Source organism: Strigops habroptila, chromosome 4, assembly GCF_004027225.2.
Source record: "Strigops habroptila isolate Jane chromosome 4, bStrHab1.2.pri, whole genome shotgun sequence".
Lineage (NCBI taxonomy): Eukaryota > Metazoa > Chordata > Aves > Psittaciformes > Psittacidae > Strigops > Strigops habroptila.
The window spans coordinates 12,057,775-12,075,347 of NC_046358.1; the positions used below are offsets into that span (position 1 = coordinate 12,057,775).

The 17,573-nt window shown below is 52.8% G+C and overlaps 1 protein-coding gene across 5 annotated transcripts in view; it reads left to right on the forward strand.

Annotated features, from left to right (window-relative positions):
• The window catches only part of TRIM9 (tripartite motif containing 9), a 66,306-nt gene extending 50,085 nt beyond the window's left edge, over positions 1 to 16,221 (forward strand). For 2 of the 5 annotated variants that reach the window (XM_030484874.1, XM_030484875.1), the window contains exons 7-13: positions 930 to 1,068; positions 6,402 to 6,590; positions 8,920 to 8,961; positions 9,617 to 9,640; positions 10,962 to 11,265; positions 12,051 to 12,213; positions 14,530 to 16,221. In XM_030484874.1, coding sequence (XP_030340734.1) covers positions 930 to 1,068; positions 6,402 to 6,590; positions 8,920 to 8,961; positions 9,617 to 9,640; positions 10,962 to 11,265; positions 12,051 to 12,213; positions 14,530 to 14,592 — 924 coding nt within the window. In that variant the 3' untranslated portion in view covers positions 14,593 to 16,221. The remainder of the gene's footprint in view (positions 1 to 929; positions 1,069 to 6,401; positions 6,591 to 8,919; positions 8,962 to 9,616; positions 9,641 to 10,961; positions 11,266 to 12,050; positions 12,214 to 14,529) is intronic. The other 3 variants (XM_030484878.1, XM_030484877.1, XM_030484876.1) reach the window with 2 other exon arrangements.
• Positions 16,222 to 17,573: the final 1,352 nt, after the last annotated feature.

A 17,573-nucleotide genomic window follows, 5' to 3' on the forward strand; every position in this document is an offset into this window, starting at 1 on the left:
CAGAGGTGTTTAAGGCCTGAGGGCTTTTAAATTGCTGTAATTACACAATTAAAATATGAATTTTCTCTGATCTGACGCGCTGATAATTATCCTCGTGTGTTCACATCCACCAAGAGCGGGTGCAGGGACCAGCCCGTTATGTTTTCTGAATTCATCCACAAGAAATTCAGTCGGGCAGGAGCCAAAGCAAAGTTGGGGCAGAAGAGAGGTGACATGGGTGGGATCTGGAGAGAGAAAGAGGCAGGAGTCTGGGCGTGAGGAGACCAAGGCTCAGCACAGCCATCCTGGCAAGGCCAGGGCAATTGCTGAGCTCTCCAGCCTTGTCTCATCCCACCAGCAGCGGGGAGGGACTTGAATGTGCATGGTGTTCCTGCTGCTGTGGTAAGAGAGGGCTGCTTCCGCTGGTGGGACACGGCTGGTGCCACAAAGGGGAACATCTCTGGCTTCTCAAATCATTGAGCCATTCTCCTGCCTGAAAGCAGTGAGCTGACCATGTCAGGCAGCGATTTGCGCAGTGAGCTGGGAGTGACAACTATCGTACAGGTGGCAGTTCCTGCCAAGAGCAGGTCAATTCTCCAGCCCTTGGAGCATCTTCATGGCCTCCTGGACTCATCCGAACAAGTCCATGTACTTCTTGTATTGGGGACCCAGAGCTGAACACAGGACTGCAGGTGGGGTCTCACAAGAGTGGAGTAGAGGGAGAGAGTCACCTCTCTCGACCTGCTGGCCACGCTTCTTGTGATGCAGCCCAAAGTATTATCAAGGAACAAATCAGAGGGTTATTTTGCTCTGCTTTAGTCATACACAGTGCTTGTAAGTCTGGCCCAGGTAGCAGAGCATTGTTGAACCCTGTGCATCACAGCTGCCGGGAGCTGTTCTTCCACCCCTGGGACTCCGTGGTCAGGGCACTAATTGTGCTTGCTTTGCAGGAGGTGTATGTGGGCAAGGAGACCATGTGCACGGTGGATGGGCTTCACTTCAACAGCACGTACAGCGCGCGTGTCAAAGCCTTCAACAAAACAGGAGTCAGCCCATACAGCAAGACCCTAGTCCTCCAGACATCTGAGGGTAAGGCATTGCAACAGCTCCAGCTCAACGCGCTCAGACACAGCTCACACGCACGCATGGGGCCCATCCAGCACACCTAAGCTTAGCATTGCAATACAAGGAATCGCTCTGCTGGTCCTCCAGTACCTAAGCAATCGCTGCAGGAAAGGAAAGCCAGCGCTGATGGGAGGGGAAAGGAACCGTGAACAGTGCCAGAACTTGTCCCTTGCCCCTTTCCTTTGCAGAAGATGCGCTTTGGGGAGGTACAGGGAGAGGCATCCTGGAGAGATGTGTTTAAAATCTGGGTGTAGCAGGGTTTGTATTACACAAAGGGAAGCTCAGATGTTTTCAGTGATTCCATTTAAAACAAAACGCTATCACATTGCTCCTGGAACACTAAGGGCTGCATGTGGCTGCACAGTGCCATAACCACACGATGTCTCCTTCAGCCCCTGGCAGTGCACAACAGAGAGCAGAGGGACCATGGAGCCACAGGGGTGTCCTTGCTGACACCGGGTGCGCAGCCCCACCAGCATCGTCTGCATCGCCCTGCACTGCAGGCACTCAGAATATTAAAGACTTCCTTGCAGGTTGCAGAGGAGTCTCCCCGCCTGACTTTAAGTACATTTGTCACACCAGGCACTTAATCCGTTGCGGAAAATTGGCTTGCATCTGACATGCAGGTGGGGAATCCTAAGGCTGGCTCCAGGATACGAGATGGGAGTCAGATGCAGCTGGGAAGGAAGGATTCAGCCCCCACCAGCACGTCTGCTGCCCTGTAGCCTTGCTGCCAGGCAAGAAACCTCTCCTTGGGAGTTTTCCACGCTTGGTGGAATCCCTTATCCTTACTCCCAGGCTAAAATCTCTCTTTTCAAGCCATGTGAAGATTGTGCATCGTGGCAGCATCACCAGACCTGGCTGGCAGCTGGCTCCAGAGCAGCAGCATGTTCCTGCAGCCCCAGCAGCTGCTGGCAGATGCAGTCTGGGGTCAGGAGGGAACACACACAGCTCATGAGGCTGCTGGTGGGGTGGAAGGAAGGTGAGAGCCTTCTTGTCACAGAGCATCTCTGGTGGCTTTGGGCAAGGAGGAAAAAGGGGTTTCTGCTGAAAGAATAGAAGATGAAAGCAGAGGAAGGCTATGCAGAACATTGTCACTTGCTTGCCTGCACTCATCTGCAGGAGATAACTGTTCCAGTTTGGAAAGGGCATGGACCAGGTTTGGATGCCTGGGCAGGACAGGTCAGCAAGGAATGGGACACACCTGTGACAGATCCAAGGTGGAGAGAAAACCTGCGACAAACCACCTCATACAAGAGGCAGAAAACTCAAATCACAGGCCACAAAGGCCTTGGCATGTCTAAGAGCTGTGTGTGTGTTTGCAAAGATGAGGACCAGCATCAAGGAAGCTTCAGTGTTCCTCTGGAGATCCAGGGACAGGAAAACCCAGATCCAGCCCCACGCTGGCGTGGCCAGGACCTCTCCCAAAGCCTGAAGGTCAGCAGTTCTCACCCACTTCACTACCCAGCTTCACCAGTCTTTGCAGGAGACAGCAGAGCTTTGGCTTCTCATCACGTTTGTGTCTCATTAGATCCATTTGAGGCACAGTTTCCTAACCAAAACCAGTTGGGCTTTAAGTTGTCCTAGCCAGGAGTTTGCAGGGTCCCAACTGTAATCTTCCCAGCCCCACTTTCCTCTCATAGGTGTTTTCACTGTCAAGGCAAGCTCACCTATTACACAGCTCCAGAATACTAAAGAACCCGGGAGAAAGTGTCTGTTCGTGGTCGCAGCAGGCCAGGCTGTGCTTGGGGCTGATGCCTTGGTCTGTGCCAGCAAATGAAAGTTTCACTCTTCTGAGCATCAGATGAAAGTTTGCTGCATTCAGCCTTTTCACTCAATGGGCTTTTGCATTTGTTATTCCAGCACTAAAGAAAGAGAGAGAAAAAGTCAAATGGGCCTGGAGCATTTTCTGCTCTTTGAGGCCATCTGAGCTGTTTGGACTCAAAGTTAAATGCGTTACATTTATGTGCATCTTCCACATATTCAAGTGAATTGTTAAATAGAGCCACCTCACACATCACAGCTCTTGTTTCTGGCCTTCACAGCAGCATCAGGCCTTTAAGTGATGTTTTGTCTGAAGAAGGCTTAGCTTTTCCCTTCAGCCATGCTCTGCAGCTTCCTGCAAAGTGTTCACGCAGGAAGAGGGGACAAAAGAAGAGACAGGCTCGGTATGAAGAGAACATCTCTCTGAACACGGCTGTCCTGCTGTTAGTGATTATGAGAAATTCTGCTTAGAGGGTGTTACTTCAAAGCTGGCTTCTAGTCCTAGCACACAAGATCCTTATCTGCAGCCTGTGGAATTTAATTGAAGTCTTTCTTCTGCCTTCAGTGAGCAGTGAAACGGTCTGTAGAGGGTGACGGGGAGTGAAATGTCCTGCAGGGTCTCAGCATCTGAAGAGAACAAGGATAAGAAGAGGGTAAAATTGTGTCTAGGCTTCTGCAGGCATGCCTCTGTGGTCCTGCCCAGCCAACAGCCAAGGTGAGCCAGGCAGCACTGATGGGAATGTCCCACAGGAATGTCCCGTGAGAAGCCAGCACACACACAAGTTTACAGTAAGGTGCAGAACACCTTCCCAGCACATCTTCTCCTGCTTGTCTGACAGGAAACTACATTTTCCAGCTGAGGAAACTGCAGTTCAGTCTTCAACGATGGTGCATGGTGCCACCAGCAGAGCAAGATGGCTCTTGGCTGGGAGAAGGTCTGTGTCCCGGAGCCCTTCCCACGTGCTGGGCCCTCTGGGATGAAGATCTTCATCATCATCACAGCCACATGGCAGCAAGGGCTGAAAGCAACGGTCCTTACCTTGAACTGTGTCTTCTCCCTGGCTGATGTCAAGCTGTTCCACTGCAGCCCCAGGAGTATCTCTTGCTCTGTCATGTGCCCCCAGAACCATCACTGCAAGCACTGGGACTGTGGGGCCTGGCTTAACCTCACTGTTTCTTCAGCACCTGAGTGAAGTTCATCTGTACGCTTGGAAATGAGTCTGGAAGACAGTTTGCAAGGTGACGCTGTGCCAAGGCGCAGATACTTTACAAAGCTTGGCCGGTGGCAGCACTGCTCAGCTGTGCTCACCCCTGCGAGACCTCGGGTCTCCCCCCAGCCTCCTCCTCCCTGGGCAGCCCCAGCTCTTTTGTCTTTCCCCATCCAGCAGATGTTCCAGCCTCTGGCCTGTCTCCTGCTGACTTTGGGACACAGTCTGTTTTCCTCCTGGCATGTTCCCATTTTCAGCCTACCCAGTGGTTGCTTGGTGCATCTTTGGCTGTTGTAAAGGCAGCCTATGAAAGGCTTTGCAGAAGCCCGTGGCTCTGGTCTCTTGGTCATGGTGGGATGCAAACAGCCACCCCAGGAAAAGGCACCGAATGAACTGTGACAAGGAACAGAGAAGACTCTCAGTTGCAGTAGGATCAGGGTCTGCAGGTGGGCTGGCTGCTGGGCTGCTTTTCTCTGCAAGGATTTCTGAGATGTCTTCTGCATCCCTCCAGTGTTGTGTTTTGCCATGGGCTGTCCAGCACGCTGGATGGTGGGATGAAGGACCAAGTAGCCCGGTGGAGATGAAGAAGAGCAGCTCAGCAGTGCTGGAGGGGACTGTCTGTGCTCCCAGGCCCAGATCTGTGCTCCTGGCTGGTGCAGAGGTTTGACCTCCCTCCTGCCAAAACCTACTGCTCCGTTCTCACCTTTCCCCAGGTCTTTTTGCCCATACCTTGGCCCTTCCACTGGGCTGCTTTGTGCCTTCAGCCACACTCTCCTGGGCACATGCTGCCTTCAGCCATGCAGCGGGGGAAGAGCTGAGGCTCCACCTCCCCTTCTCTCAACTGCTGAGTCTCCAGCTTTAGGCATAGCTGCAGAGTTTCAAGGCAAGCCTGGTTTTGGGTTATGATATCTGTGGTGAGACATAAGCCTAGGAGCAGAGGGTCAGGGAGGAACATGTGTCTTGTCACACCCTGTGCCCTGCCATCCCCTCTCTTGGGTTCCCAAACTCAGCCAACTCTGCCAGCGCCACGAGCAACCGTGGCGATGTGGCAGAGGAGATGGAGTACCCCAGCCTGAGAGCCCTTCCCCAGCCTAGTTGAGCACCAGAAACTTTTCTCTTCTTTCAAGCCCAGTTCATCATCTGGGGCCCAACTTTAAGTTCCTTACCAGCCATGGAGTGACTCTCAGCAGCAACCAAGTCTTTTTAACCAGCAGCTTTTGGTGAACAACAAAAGGGAAAATAGTCTGCAAGGAGCTATAGGAACATAAGATGTTAGGTAGGGAGTCATGAGCACGGCTACTCTTGGTAGTAGTTTCTCTCACTCTTGGTTAGAGGGCATGTTCCTCCCTAACCTTGGGCTCCGTTTATTGACCTGTTGTGCAATAATTTATCTAACCTTTATGAACCCACTGACACTCTTTGCTTCCACAGCCTCATGCAGCAGCACGTTGCAGCAGTTAAAACCCAGTGTGCAAAGAAATGCTTCCTTTTATTTGTTTTAACATGATTTCTAGCTCAATCCATATTCACAGCTGAGACAGGAAGGCTGGGGATACAGTGTTTGGGAGTTTGTCTGATTCGAATGTGTAGAGGATGGTGGATTCTACATTTCCACATTAACATATCCCTTGACAAGGCTAGGGAAGAAATTGCAGGAGGTGACCGTTCGTGGTAGCGGGGAACAGAAACCCATGACCCAAGAGACTGCCTCTACTCTGACATTGTGCTGTGAATCACATGAGTTAAATTCTTACTGTAAGGCTCAGATGTGTTTTGACAGGTACAAAGAGATACCAAGAACACAACATCCCGAACAACCTTTGAGTAAGGTGGGTGCTTGGTGGTACTTAGGGTAATATAGCTTAGTACAGCCCTGCAAAAATGCCTTTCAGCGTTACCAGCTGACTCGTTTTTACTCCACTAATTATTGTGCACAAAAAGGTATGAGATGTATTAAAGCACGATGGGAAGTGTGCATGGTAACTTGTGAATTTTTTTAGGTGCATTACTGTGAAGAGGTGCAGGACTCACTTTTAAAGACAAGCGTACTGAATTTGTCACGATGATATGGGAACATTTTGGAAGATGAAAGTATGTTTATTGCTGATACTGTCAGAGGCAAGGCTTTCCTGGAGGGTCTCGTTGGGTTGCACAGCACCAGACTTTTCTGCTCCACACACCATACGCACGCACGCTGCAGCAGAGCAGGGTCCGTGCGTGCCGAAGCGTCTATGCTCTGGTCTGAGGTCTGGTCTCGGGCAATGGAGTGACACCACCCAGCAGATCCCATTTCTGATCTCTAGTTTGCATTGATCTTACGTTTAGACACGCAGTCAGAAGAACAGACCCTCCCTTTTCCAGTGCCTTTGGAAAGATCGCAGCTTCGTAGAATGAGTCCTTTCTCCTCCACCCTTAATCTACAACCCAGCTTTCCGGGGAGATCCTACTTTGAGCTAAGATCTTCGGCCCACCAGCTGAGCTTGCATTCTTCTTTACAGAGCCTGAATTCAGCTGGTGAGCTGAGTGCCTCTGGCATTTCCTCTTGGTCTGTGCTTCTGGGCATCTCCAAAGTATTTGTTTGTTTTGTTCCGTTGTGTTTGTTTTTCCCATGACATGCGGATAGCAGGGGAAGCTCCTTCTGTTTGTCAGTGGCCTGCTCCTGCCACAGAGGGAGTTTCAGTGGCGTAGTTCTCGTGGTGGTTTCATCTGTACATACCAGCATGGGTAGGTGTGGGGTGACGGAGCAGCACAGTAATTCCTTACGTGGGTGCTGTTCTTGGCAGGGCCAGCATGGCTGAACCATTTCGCACAGCCAGCCAGCAGAGCAGATCACCTATCTCTATTTTACGTTGATCTTGTGCCCAAGGACAGTCAGAAGAACAGACCCTGGGAAAAACCTGTGAGGACATCTCAATGGTTTGCTTTCCCTATACAACCAGGAAATGCAGCCTCTGCTGTGAGATTTGTTTTATGTAATTAGTTTGCTCAATTAAATCTAGACCCCTCTTAAGAAAGAAGCAAGTCTAGATGAAAGCAAGGTCTAGCTAAGGCCAGCTCACAGATCCCTTGCAGTCTGGCTGCTTAAGAACCTGAAGATGTGGGCTCTTGTCCACTCAGCTTTGAGCACTGGGCTCAGCTTGTGGAAAACCAATTGGGATTGTGTCGAACTCCTGTTTTCTGGAGAGCAGAGGAAACCACTCCTGTGAAACCTTGCTCGTCTGGCAGCACCCACAAGTGCTTTGCTTGCCTCCTTGTGCCCGGTCCTCACGGGCTGCAGTGGGATGTAGGTAGTCCAGGCAGAATGAGTGACGGTATCGGGCAGACAGCGAAGGAGCCACAGGCACAGAGCATCTCTGAGCTGTTTTCTAACCAGTCTTTGCACACCTTCTGTTGCTAAAGATCCTGGGCCCTGATTCTTCCACCAGTCTGGATTTACACCACTCCATGGGCTCCAGTGGAGTTAATTCATGGCTTCCTCTGGTGTAAGCCCAGGAAGAATGGGGGCCCCTGATTGATTTCCATCCCTTAACCCGGAATGAGGAATGCTGCAGCATGACCCTTGCCAGAATAACCTGGGACCCTGCAACTTTCTTTTTGTTGTGCTTTTTATGTTTTTTTCCTCATCGTACTGGTGTGCGCTAATGGCTTGAACTCTGTTTTGTTACGGACGGTTCTTACTTTGTGTCCGGTGTACGGAGATCCACTGCGATGGCCATGAGCAATACTTGTGTGTGCAGTACGGACCTCTGCAGCCGTGCTCTGGGGTGGTGGGTTCCTGAACGTGCCCGTGTGTCCGTGCTGTGTCGCACTCGGGTGAACTCATATCGCAGCGATGCACAGAGGCCTTGAAAACACTTTTTGAATAGGGGCACGGGGCTCGATTCATTAAAACAGCCTCTGGAGGTGCTGCTTGGCACTCACCAGCAGCATGGCAGGGCACATAACTGCAGCCAGATGCTTCCCCACCAACACGTCAGCAGGGTGAAAAGCCTGCTTCCTTGCCAGAGGAAAGGTGAACACCAGTCACAGAGCTAGACAGGGGAGTCCTTAAAATATATGAATGCCCTTCCATGCAGTGCCAACGTGGGGCTTCATGTTGCCCACTCCTCCTCACGAGGACAAGCTCCTGGATCAGTCCTTGGCTCCCAGGGGGTGTTTGTGGCCAGTGGTCAGGCACAGCCCAGTCACAGGAGGATGAAGAGCACCCCAACACATCCTGCCTGCACAGCTGCAGTTGAAGCTACAGCCCAGTGCCCTGTGGGTGCTATCGGGGGTCTGCAGCCAGGCATCTGCCCCCAGAGACCTCCTCCCCTGCTCCACTCCTGCCCAGGCCATACACACAGCAGAGGAGGCAGTCTGGGAGAGCTCGATGGTCCCTGTTCACTGAACACACCAATGGCTGCTCTTCTTTCATCAGTCCCTCTCCTCCAAGGACTGGTTTTTAAGTGACTCAGAGAGTCAATGTAGAGAATATTTACCAAGAAGCCAAGATATTGCACTAAGGCTAAAATTTCCTGCCTCTTTTCTGGAGGAACATCCAATGATTTGGCATCCTGAACAGTTGGCAATCAAGAATTTATGCTCTTGATTGCTGTGATGGGATTTGGCAATAAAAGAGCAGATACTCCACACTTCCCAGAGGTGAGACTCGACAAAATAGCCAACAGTCCACACTCCAACTCACAGGTTGCATTTGTGACCCTTTCCACGCTCTCTGGCTTTTAATGAATCAGGCCTCCTGTGGCTGGCTGGATGCTTACTTAATGGTTAAATGCTCATGGGTGGTTTTTAGACGGTTGTTCTTTCTTAGCTGTGATGTGTGAAATGTAGTATCTCTTTATAGGATGCAATTTTGACATTCAAGGAACGCCTTACTCTCAATTAGGCAAGTATATTTATTACAATTAACTGGTACCTACTCCACATTGATCATCCTTTTTTCTTGTTTAATCTTTAACTTTCCTTTGGTGACTGAGCAGCATTTCTTGCACACACCCTGCTTGCACAGTGCTCTTGGATGTCATGGCAGTAGGCAAATTTGGAGGAGGAATGATGATTGCCATACAACGTAAAGGCATTTTAAGTTTTCCCCCATACGTTTTTAAAGTAAGGCCTTAAGTCAGTTCTCTGGATTCATCCCTGTAATTAAAAACTGCTCGTCCTGCTCAAAGCAATATGTATTCCAGTTCAGTAGGGGCGCTTGAACATGGGCCAAATGCCGAGGAGGTGATTAGCCCCTCTGCAGCTAATTGGAGCAAGCGCTGGTGGTAGCCACTTGCCTGTCCCTGTCAGACTGCCTGCACGGTCAGGCCCATTCGTTCCCCTGGGAATTCAGTCCCGTGCCCAGCCCTACAGGACTCCTACCTTGGGCAGTACGCCGCAGCCCGAGCCCATCCTCCCTCAATCTCTGCCCCCCTTCATGCAAAGCACTGACAGGTCTATGCGAAGCAGGCAAGCAGAAATTGTTTCTCGTTCCTTTCTTTACCCAACTTTACGTGCTGTTTTCTCTCCTGCATGCCTGTCCTTGGGAATGACCACAGTTGACATTAAAAAAATGGTGGCAGGTACGGAATCACCTCTGTCGAATTGCAGAAGTGGGGCACTCGCGTGCATGTGAGCTGTCCTGTGAAACGATCCAATAAACCGATGAATAAATCTCACCAGAGTGTTTCATTTTTCAAGCCGTATTTACTCCTGCAGGCGTGAGAGTGTTTTGTGGATGTGTCCGTTCATGTTTCAGTGATCACTGGAGAAAACCACCTAGGGAACCAGACTGGTGGCTTGTGAAACCCTGTGCCTCCGTCTTGTCAAGGACATGACACTGTATCTGTCAGATTTGCAGTAACCAAGTCCTGTGCATTTAAACCAGCAGCCGTACCAAGTCATGGAGGTTTTTGCGCATTTTCCAGCTTTCCCATGAGCTAGCTCTTGTCTTACGTGTGGCCAGTTGCTCCTCAGGGATAATTCTTGGTGTGACATGGCATCTCTGTCAATGTAGACCTTTGTATGTGCTTTTGGTTCCCGGGACTGCCAGCCCTCAAATACACACACCGTTTATCTGCTAATTGTAGAATCATAGAATCCTAGAATGGTTTGTGTTGGAAGGGACTTTAAAGATCAACCAGTTCCAACCCCCTGCCACGGGCAGGGACACCTTCCACTAGACCAGGTTGCTCCAAGCCCTGTCCAACCTGGCCTTGAACACTGCCAGGGATGGGGCAGCCACAGCTTCTCTGGGCACCCTGTGCCAGCGCCTCACCACCCTCACAGGGAAGAACTTCTTCCTCATATCTGATCTAAATCTCCCTCTGTCAGTTTAAAACCATTCCCCCTTGTCCTATCCCTACATGCCCTTGCTAGAAGTCCCTCAGCCTCCACCCCACACTCGGCCTGACCCTGCAAACTGTTGCTTGCATGAATAACCCTTAGTTGTAAGAGTAAGTTTATGTTACCTAGAGCCTGGAGACCTGGCTGGGATCACGTCTCCTTCCATATGGTGAAATTTTAGGAGATGGTGAGGATCCTGTGGGCTCACAGGCAGTGGGAGGGGATGGAGACAGACAGGTGCTGGGAACCAGCAAGAACAAAACTCACTGATTCCTGGCCATAGAACCTTAGCCACGCTGGCAGGCTGCAGCCGCACAAGCTCAAAGCGTCCTTCCATGATGGAAAGTGCCCTCCCTGAGCCAGCAGCCCCTCTGCTGTGCAGCTCCCTGCCTGCTTCTTGCTGCCACTTCAGCAGGCAGCAGCCCAAGCCCCGCCATGCCTTCACCCTCCGTGTCAGCCCTGCATGCAGCATGTCCTGTTCCATGTCCGCTCCACATGGCTCGGCCACCTACGGCTCTGGTCCCTCCACACTAACCTGATGTTGTTTGTGTATTCCAGTTGCTTGGTTTTCTTTCGATCCTGCCTCTGCCCATGCTGACATCATCTTTTCTAATGACAACCTGACTGTCACCTGCAACAGCTATGATGACAGGGTTGTGCTGGGGAAAACGGGCTTTTCCAAAGGGCTCCATTACTGGGAGCTGTCAATCGATCGTTACGATAACCACCCTGACCCGGCCTTTGGTGTGGCACGCATTGATGTCCTGAAGGATGCCATGCTGGGCAAGGACGACAAGGCCTGGGCCATGTACGTGGACAATAACCGGAGCTGGTTCATGCACAACAATTCGCACACCAACAGGTACGTGGTCTGGAACAGGTCTTCCTCCCAGAGACCACAGCCCACCTTCAGCCCAAGTAAGACCCCATTGCTTTTCCAGTGGTACCTACAGGTGCCCATGGGAAGGGTGACATCACTCCTCATCACCTCCATTAGAGGATGCTCCCTTGCCCCAAGCAAAGGACAGTTCCTGCCTCCCTGGTTCTGCCTTGCTCCAATATTCCTTCCCTGCCTACAGCAACTCTTTCCATGCTGACTCTTCCTCTGAGCATGCACGGCACCATGCCTGTATAGCACCCCCTTTGCATTAGCACCAAAGCCTTGCAACTCATGCAATAAGAGAATAGTGTTTGACATTACCATGGTGCCACAGCTATTGCTCGCTTTCCTCATGGGACAGTGGGGCTGGGGGCTCTGAAGCTTGCGGTAGCTTGGGGAGAGCCTGGTATCACCTTCCTGCAGCCTCAAAGGCCATTCCCTGATGGGTCAGCAGGGCCTGAAGGGGCCCTGCAGCTTTGCCCCCCAGGTCCACTTGCTTTCCCCCATGGTCGTGTTGCTGTGCCTGCTCCAGTAGGCAGCTCTGCCCTCAGAGGGACATCATGGCAAGTAGAGAGCACCTTTGCGAGAGGCTGGAGGAGGAGGTGCCCAGGGAGTTGTGATGGGTGAGGGTCATGGCCTGGCCCCTGGGTGGGCTGTGAAGTTCAGCATCATCAGCCCTTGAGGTCCATCATGGCCTGAACCCTGAGCTGGGAGCACAGGGGACATTAAGCCACAGAGTTGCTCTGATCTTCTTCTTGCCCCCACAGAACCGAGGGTGGGATAACGAAAGGCGCCACAGTGGGAGTGCTGCTGGATTTGACCAGGAGGACTTTGACGTTCTCCATCAATGAGGACCAGCAAGGGCCTGTTGCCTTTGAGAACCTGGAGGGCCTCTTTTTCCCCGCGGTCAGCCTCAACAGGAACGTGCAGGTACGTGCTTTGACCGTGCTCTGGAGCACCACAGCAGCATACCCTGTGGGTGAGCTTGCTGGCAGACCCTCCAGTGCTGCCATCACTGCAGTGCGTGGTGATGCTCAGCAGCACGGGGACTTTGTGGGGAGGGCTGTTGTGTAACAGGGAAGGAGCTAAACTTACACCCTACACCACTGCGAGTCTCTAAAATCAGGGCAGCCCTTCCTGCAGCCACAGCTGCTGCCTCTGGCTCCTCGCTCCAGGTTTCTCCATCAGGGCTGCTGAAGCACCAGCGTTCTTCAGCCCTCTCTGGTTTGATGGGGTTTGATAACTCTGTTTTGTGATGCTACCCAAGAAGAGCCTCATCAGATCTTGCAGCTCTCCTAGGACCCAGGAGCATTACCAGGGAGAAGGGCACCTTTTAAAACGTTTTCCCTCCAGGGAGTTTCAAACCCCTCTTCTCTCCCTCTCTTGCAAGCTATCAGCTATCCTGAACATCACCAAGTGGTGGCTCCCCGGGGCCTATCCGGTATTTTCATCTTTCATTTTCCTTCTCACTGATCACATCCCTGCTATCATCCCCCCCACTGAGTCTTCTATGATCACTGAGCCTGGCTTTGGCACAACCACTCTACCACTGCTTGTACCTCCAGCACTGCACAAGTGCCCAGGCACATCCTAGGACATGTTGCACATAACGGATGACCTCAGGGTGTCGAGCAGTTTGGCATGGTCTTCTGCAGTGGATGTCAAAGGCATCCTCTTTGTACAAGGGCAGACGCACCGAGTGGCTTCTGTAAGTTAGGAATCTGGATCAGGACATGCTCTATTCAGGGTATCAGGCACACCATTGCTGTCACCAAGGCAGTAACAGTTTTCCAGCAGCACGGTGGCAGAGGTTGTGGCTACCATCACAAACCCTGGGAGCATCCCTGCCAAAGATTCCCACCCCAGGGGCCTTGCAGGCAGGGAGGTTGCCAGCTTGGAGAAGGGCTGGCCAATGTGCAACATACTGGGGCTGAGCCGGTGTTTAATCAGGAGACATTAAAGACCGTCTTGTCTGAGCTGGTCTTAGAGGTTACTGTATTAATTTGGTGTGGTAAAAACATCCTGCTCTGTGGTGGGTTTAATTCCTACAAAAATCCCCTACACAGACCTAAGAGACAAGCTCATTCCTGGAGCCCTGCTGCTTTCTGATAGTTCTCTGGGCAAGGCAGAGACACAACAATCTCCTGACAACAGAGAAGTCCCATGGGACTTCTTCCCCTTCCCATGGGATGCTGATAAAAGGCTGCTAATTATCCTTCTTCAAAGGTATATAAATAATTAACTGTAATTAAGAGGGCAATAATTGTTTTAGACAAAGTTTTCTATAACTCTATCTGAAGGGGAAAATGCTGCTGTTCCAATAAAAGAAGGAATTGTGCTTTCCTTCCAAATTAAAGCATTTGTGGAGGGAACTGAATTAGCCATGCGCAGCTCATTGGTGCCTGTGTGAGTATTTGCAGGACCTGGCCCCTCACCCAGGCAGTCTGCACAAGCAGAGCCTGCCCATATCCCTTACGGACCAAGGTTTTCCTAGGCACTCTGAGCATCAGGTCTCCAGTATTCCTCTCCCTTTCCCTTTATCCCTGTGTTGCAGTCTCTGCTGCATCACTTTCCATCCCCAGATGATGCTGGGCCGAATGCCTAGCTCCCATTTTCATAGAATCAGCAAATGGTTTGGGTTGGAAGGGGCCGTTAAAGGTTACGCTTGAGCATTTCCCACGCCATCACATGGCCCTGCCCCAGCACCCTGCTGCTGCTCAGCTTCCTCCCACCAGGAATTGGCCACGTCTCCTCTGCTGTACGGCACACACTTAGCTCGGGGGCTTCCTGGAGGTCTCCTTCTGTACTGAGCAGCTCAGGGTCCTTCAAGCCTCTCCATCCCCTTTTGTCCATCCCATCTGCACAAGGATCCAACTGGGGTGGGACTGCCATGTCCCACCTCTCTGTCAGCCAACTGCTGGATTTGTCTGCAGCCAGCTCAGGATATTTGGGGCTTGATACCACTAGTACCAGCCATCCCACCTCACAGGGACTCCAGCAGTGTTGGCAAGCCATGAAAAAGTGAGATGGAGCCACCGCTGCAGTTCTGGGGACAGCCACTCCTACCCTACCCAGCCGCAGGGAGGATGTGCAGTGGGGCAGGAGGAGCAGTGGGCTCCCCACATCTCTGGCTGCACCCTGCCTCTGTCTGGGTGCTGCTCCTGCCCTCCCTGGGGACAGTGTGCCAGCCCTGAGCTTTCCTGCCAAGCACAAAGGGGCTCAGCTGAGCCCTATGTCTCATTGCAGGTGACGCTGCACACCGGCCTGCCGGTCCCCGAGTTCTACGCTTCGCGCTCAGCCATGCCATGAGGATGCTCCTGGAGCCGGCTGCCTCTTCTCAGGATGAGAGGAGCCAGCCCCTTCCCTCCTGCGGGACGAGGCCGCTGCCGAGCCGCCAGGTCCCTGCTCAGCCGCCGGCCAGAGACAGAGAGGCAAAGCGGGAAGGAAGAACCCAGCTTTTGGCCGCCTCTGATCTCCATCCTCCTGCGCTGTCCTGTGTGTGTGCGCTTTGCTGTTTAGCTCTTTTGGCTGATGAAGTACCTAAGTAGCCTGAGATGTTCCTCTGTGTCCGCTTTTAGATTTGGTTTCACTGATTTGAGTTGGGGTTTCGAGGGGGGCAGTTTCGTCTCATTTGGCAAAGCGCTTTCCCCTCCCATGGGGCTGGATAGAGGGACCAAGGAAGGACCCCCACCACGGGAAAGCTTTTGCCCACACCAGCCCCATTACTTTGCAGGATATTTCTTTCCCCTGTGGCCTTTCTTGCAGAGCACCCTCAGTCATGTATAGAGGTGGGTCCTGGATTACCAGTCAGTCTCTGTGTCCTTACCAAAACACCTGGCCCTGTCCCTTGTCCCCCCAAGGCATTTTCATGGGGTGCAGCAGTGGGGCAGGGAGTGGCTGCCCTGTCCCTGGGTGCTCTGGGTGCTGGCAGGGTCTCCCCCAGCTCCCCGCAGCCCGGCATCAGCACGCACACCACAGCCATAGGCCAGAGAGCCCCTGCCTGGCTCTTTGGAGATTAGTGTTTATTTTTTTATAGTTGCCATATAAAGCCTAGCCTTAAAACACTGACAGTGTCCTTCTGTTCACCAGAGAATTCATTCTGCGGTGAGGGTCTGATGGGGAGCCCAGGGATGAGGATGGGGATGGGGAGGAAGGAGAGCTGGCCACAGCCCTGCCACGCGCTCAGGAATACGCACCCACTGCCCTGCCTGCACCTGCTGCCGGCAGCAGCTCCCGTCAGCCCACCCTGGTAGGGACTTTCTGGTAATTCAGAGGCAGGAGAGGAGTCGGAGCTGTGGGCGCCATGCCCTGTGGGTGCCATGCCCAGTGCCAGCCGTGTCCCCGTGCCGAGGGCGCCTGCATGCGCATGTCCCCACGTTTCACTGTTCAGTCGCTCGCTATGTCCCAGTGTGGTGCGGAGCTGGGGAGGCAGCGGTGCCGCTGCCAAGTGGGTGCCAGCGTGCCCAGCCTGGCCAGAGAGCTGCAGCTCCTGATCCGGGGTCAGGTGGGATGCTTCAGGAGTACCGGTCCAGCAGGAAGACAAGTGTAAATAGACCATTCCCTTCCAGCATGCCCTCCTCTAGGATGGTCCCATTCGTTCCTTTGTTGCTCTAGTATTAAGTTTACCTAATTTATTGGATGGGTGCTATCTCGTTAACTTACACCGAGGAGCTTCTCTCAGCTGCAGGAGAGCCGTGTTGCGGGACAACGCCGAGCAGCTCTTTGGTGAATTCCTGACAAGCCCCCGTGGCCGGCTCACCCGGGGCTCCTCTCTCAGCCGTTATCCCCTGTTCTTTAGGATGTTCATGGTGCTTATTAGACTCCCAGTGATTGTAAGACGTCGCCCCCCTGTACCGCGATGATAGCTGCATACAGCTGCTGTACTGAAGAGAAGTGTCATGTTTGCTGTTCTAATAAAGGACTTTTATGAGAGAAGGGCACAGCTTCCCAGAGCATCTCTGTGCCACCACAGCCCCTGGCTTTGGTTCCCATCTCATCCCATCCCAGTGCAGGTCACTGCACACACTGCACATCCCTCCCTGTCCCTGCTGGGAGACAGCAGCAGAGAACAGACAGAACTTGGTTCATGGGAGTGAGCGGGGTACTGAAGCCAGCTGAAACCCAGCACTGCAGCAGCACCACGAGATGACCGAGGTGTGCAGGGAGCTTATGCCACTGGCACAGGCAGCACCCCAGCACCCTCTCCCTACAGTGGTGGCACAGCTGGCAAGGCAGCAGCACCCGTGGGGCAGTGAGGACAGGAACTTTCCCACCCTGTGACCAGGAGATGCCCCAGGAGGGAGATGGGTCCTTGCAAATCCTGTGTTATGCCTGCAGGGCTCCTGGGGAGCCAACCCAGGCATAGCCATGAACCCCAAATCCAGCAGTCCCACATCCCACCCAGTCTTTTCCTGACCCTTTCCCTTCCCAAGCAAACTCCTGCCTCCCTTCTTCATGTGCACGAGGAGCAGCGATGATTCCCCATTCCCAATGTGGGTGCTGAGCTGGGACAGCAGGAGAGGGGAGGGGGCAGCAACACGGGGCTCCCCACTCCACCTGCAGCCCATCAGCAAGGGAGTTTGGGGGGCTGAAAAATGGCTGAGTGCCGAGAAGCCAGGATGTAAGGAGGAGGGATGAGGGATGGCATGTGGCAGGAGCGTGGAATTACCTGGGCTGAGTACAGAGCAGCATCTCCCCACGGGGCAAGCCGCAGCGTCCAGCCCAGTGCAACCAACCAACACCAGCCTCTGCCCAAGACCCAGCCAGGGCAAGAGGAGGTGGCAAGGACCAGGTAGGGAACAGAGAGAAAATGATTGAGATCACAAGATGCCCAGAACTGAAAGAGCCCAGCACTGCTGTGATGCAGCGCCACCACATGGAAACCCCTCGGGAGGGTCTTTCTTCCGTAAACAGGGGGAAACACTGAGGGATGAGTGCTGTTGGGGCCATGTCCGAAGGAAAGGCCTGGACAGTTCTCCCAGGGCTCGCTGTTGGGACATTGGTGCCTGATCTACGTTTTCTCATGATCCCTAAGGAGAGGTTTTCAATGTGAGGCCTCTGAGCTCATCATGGGCTCGGGTCCAGGGCTAAAGAAAAACATGCTAATGCATTGCATTAAGTGCATTTATGTCTCAGAACAATGCTCGTCCTTCCCAAGAGGGAATGTGCCCAGAACACCGGAGATACGGTAAATTGCATCCTCCCTGCAGCATGTAAAACCCAGCCTGGAACTCTGGGCACAACCCAGGGCCAGCAGACACCCACCACCCCACACCGGGGTGCAGCCCAGC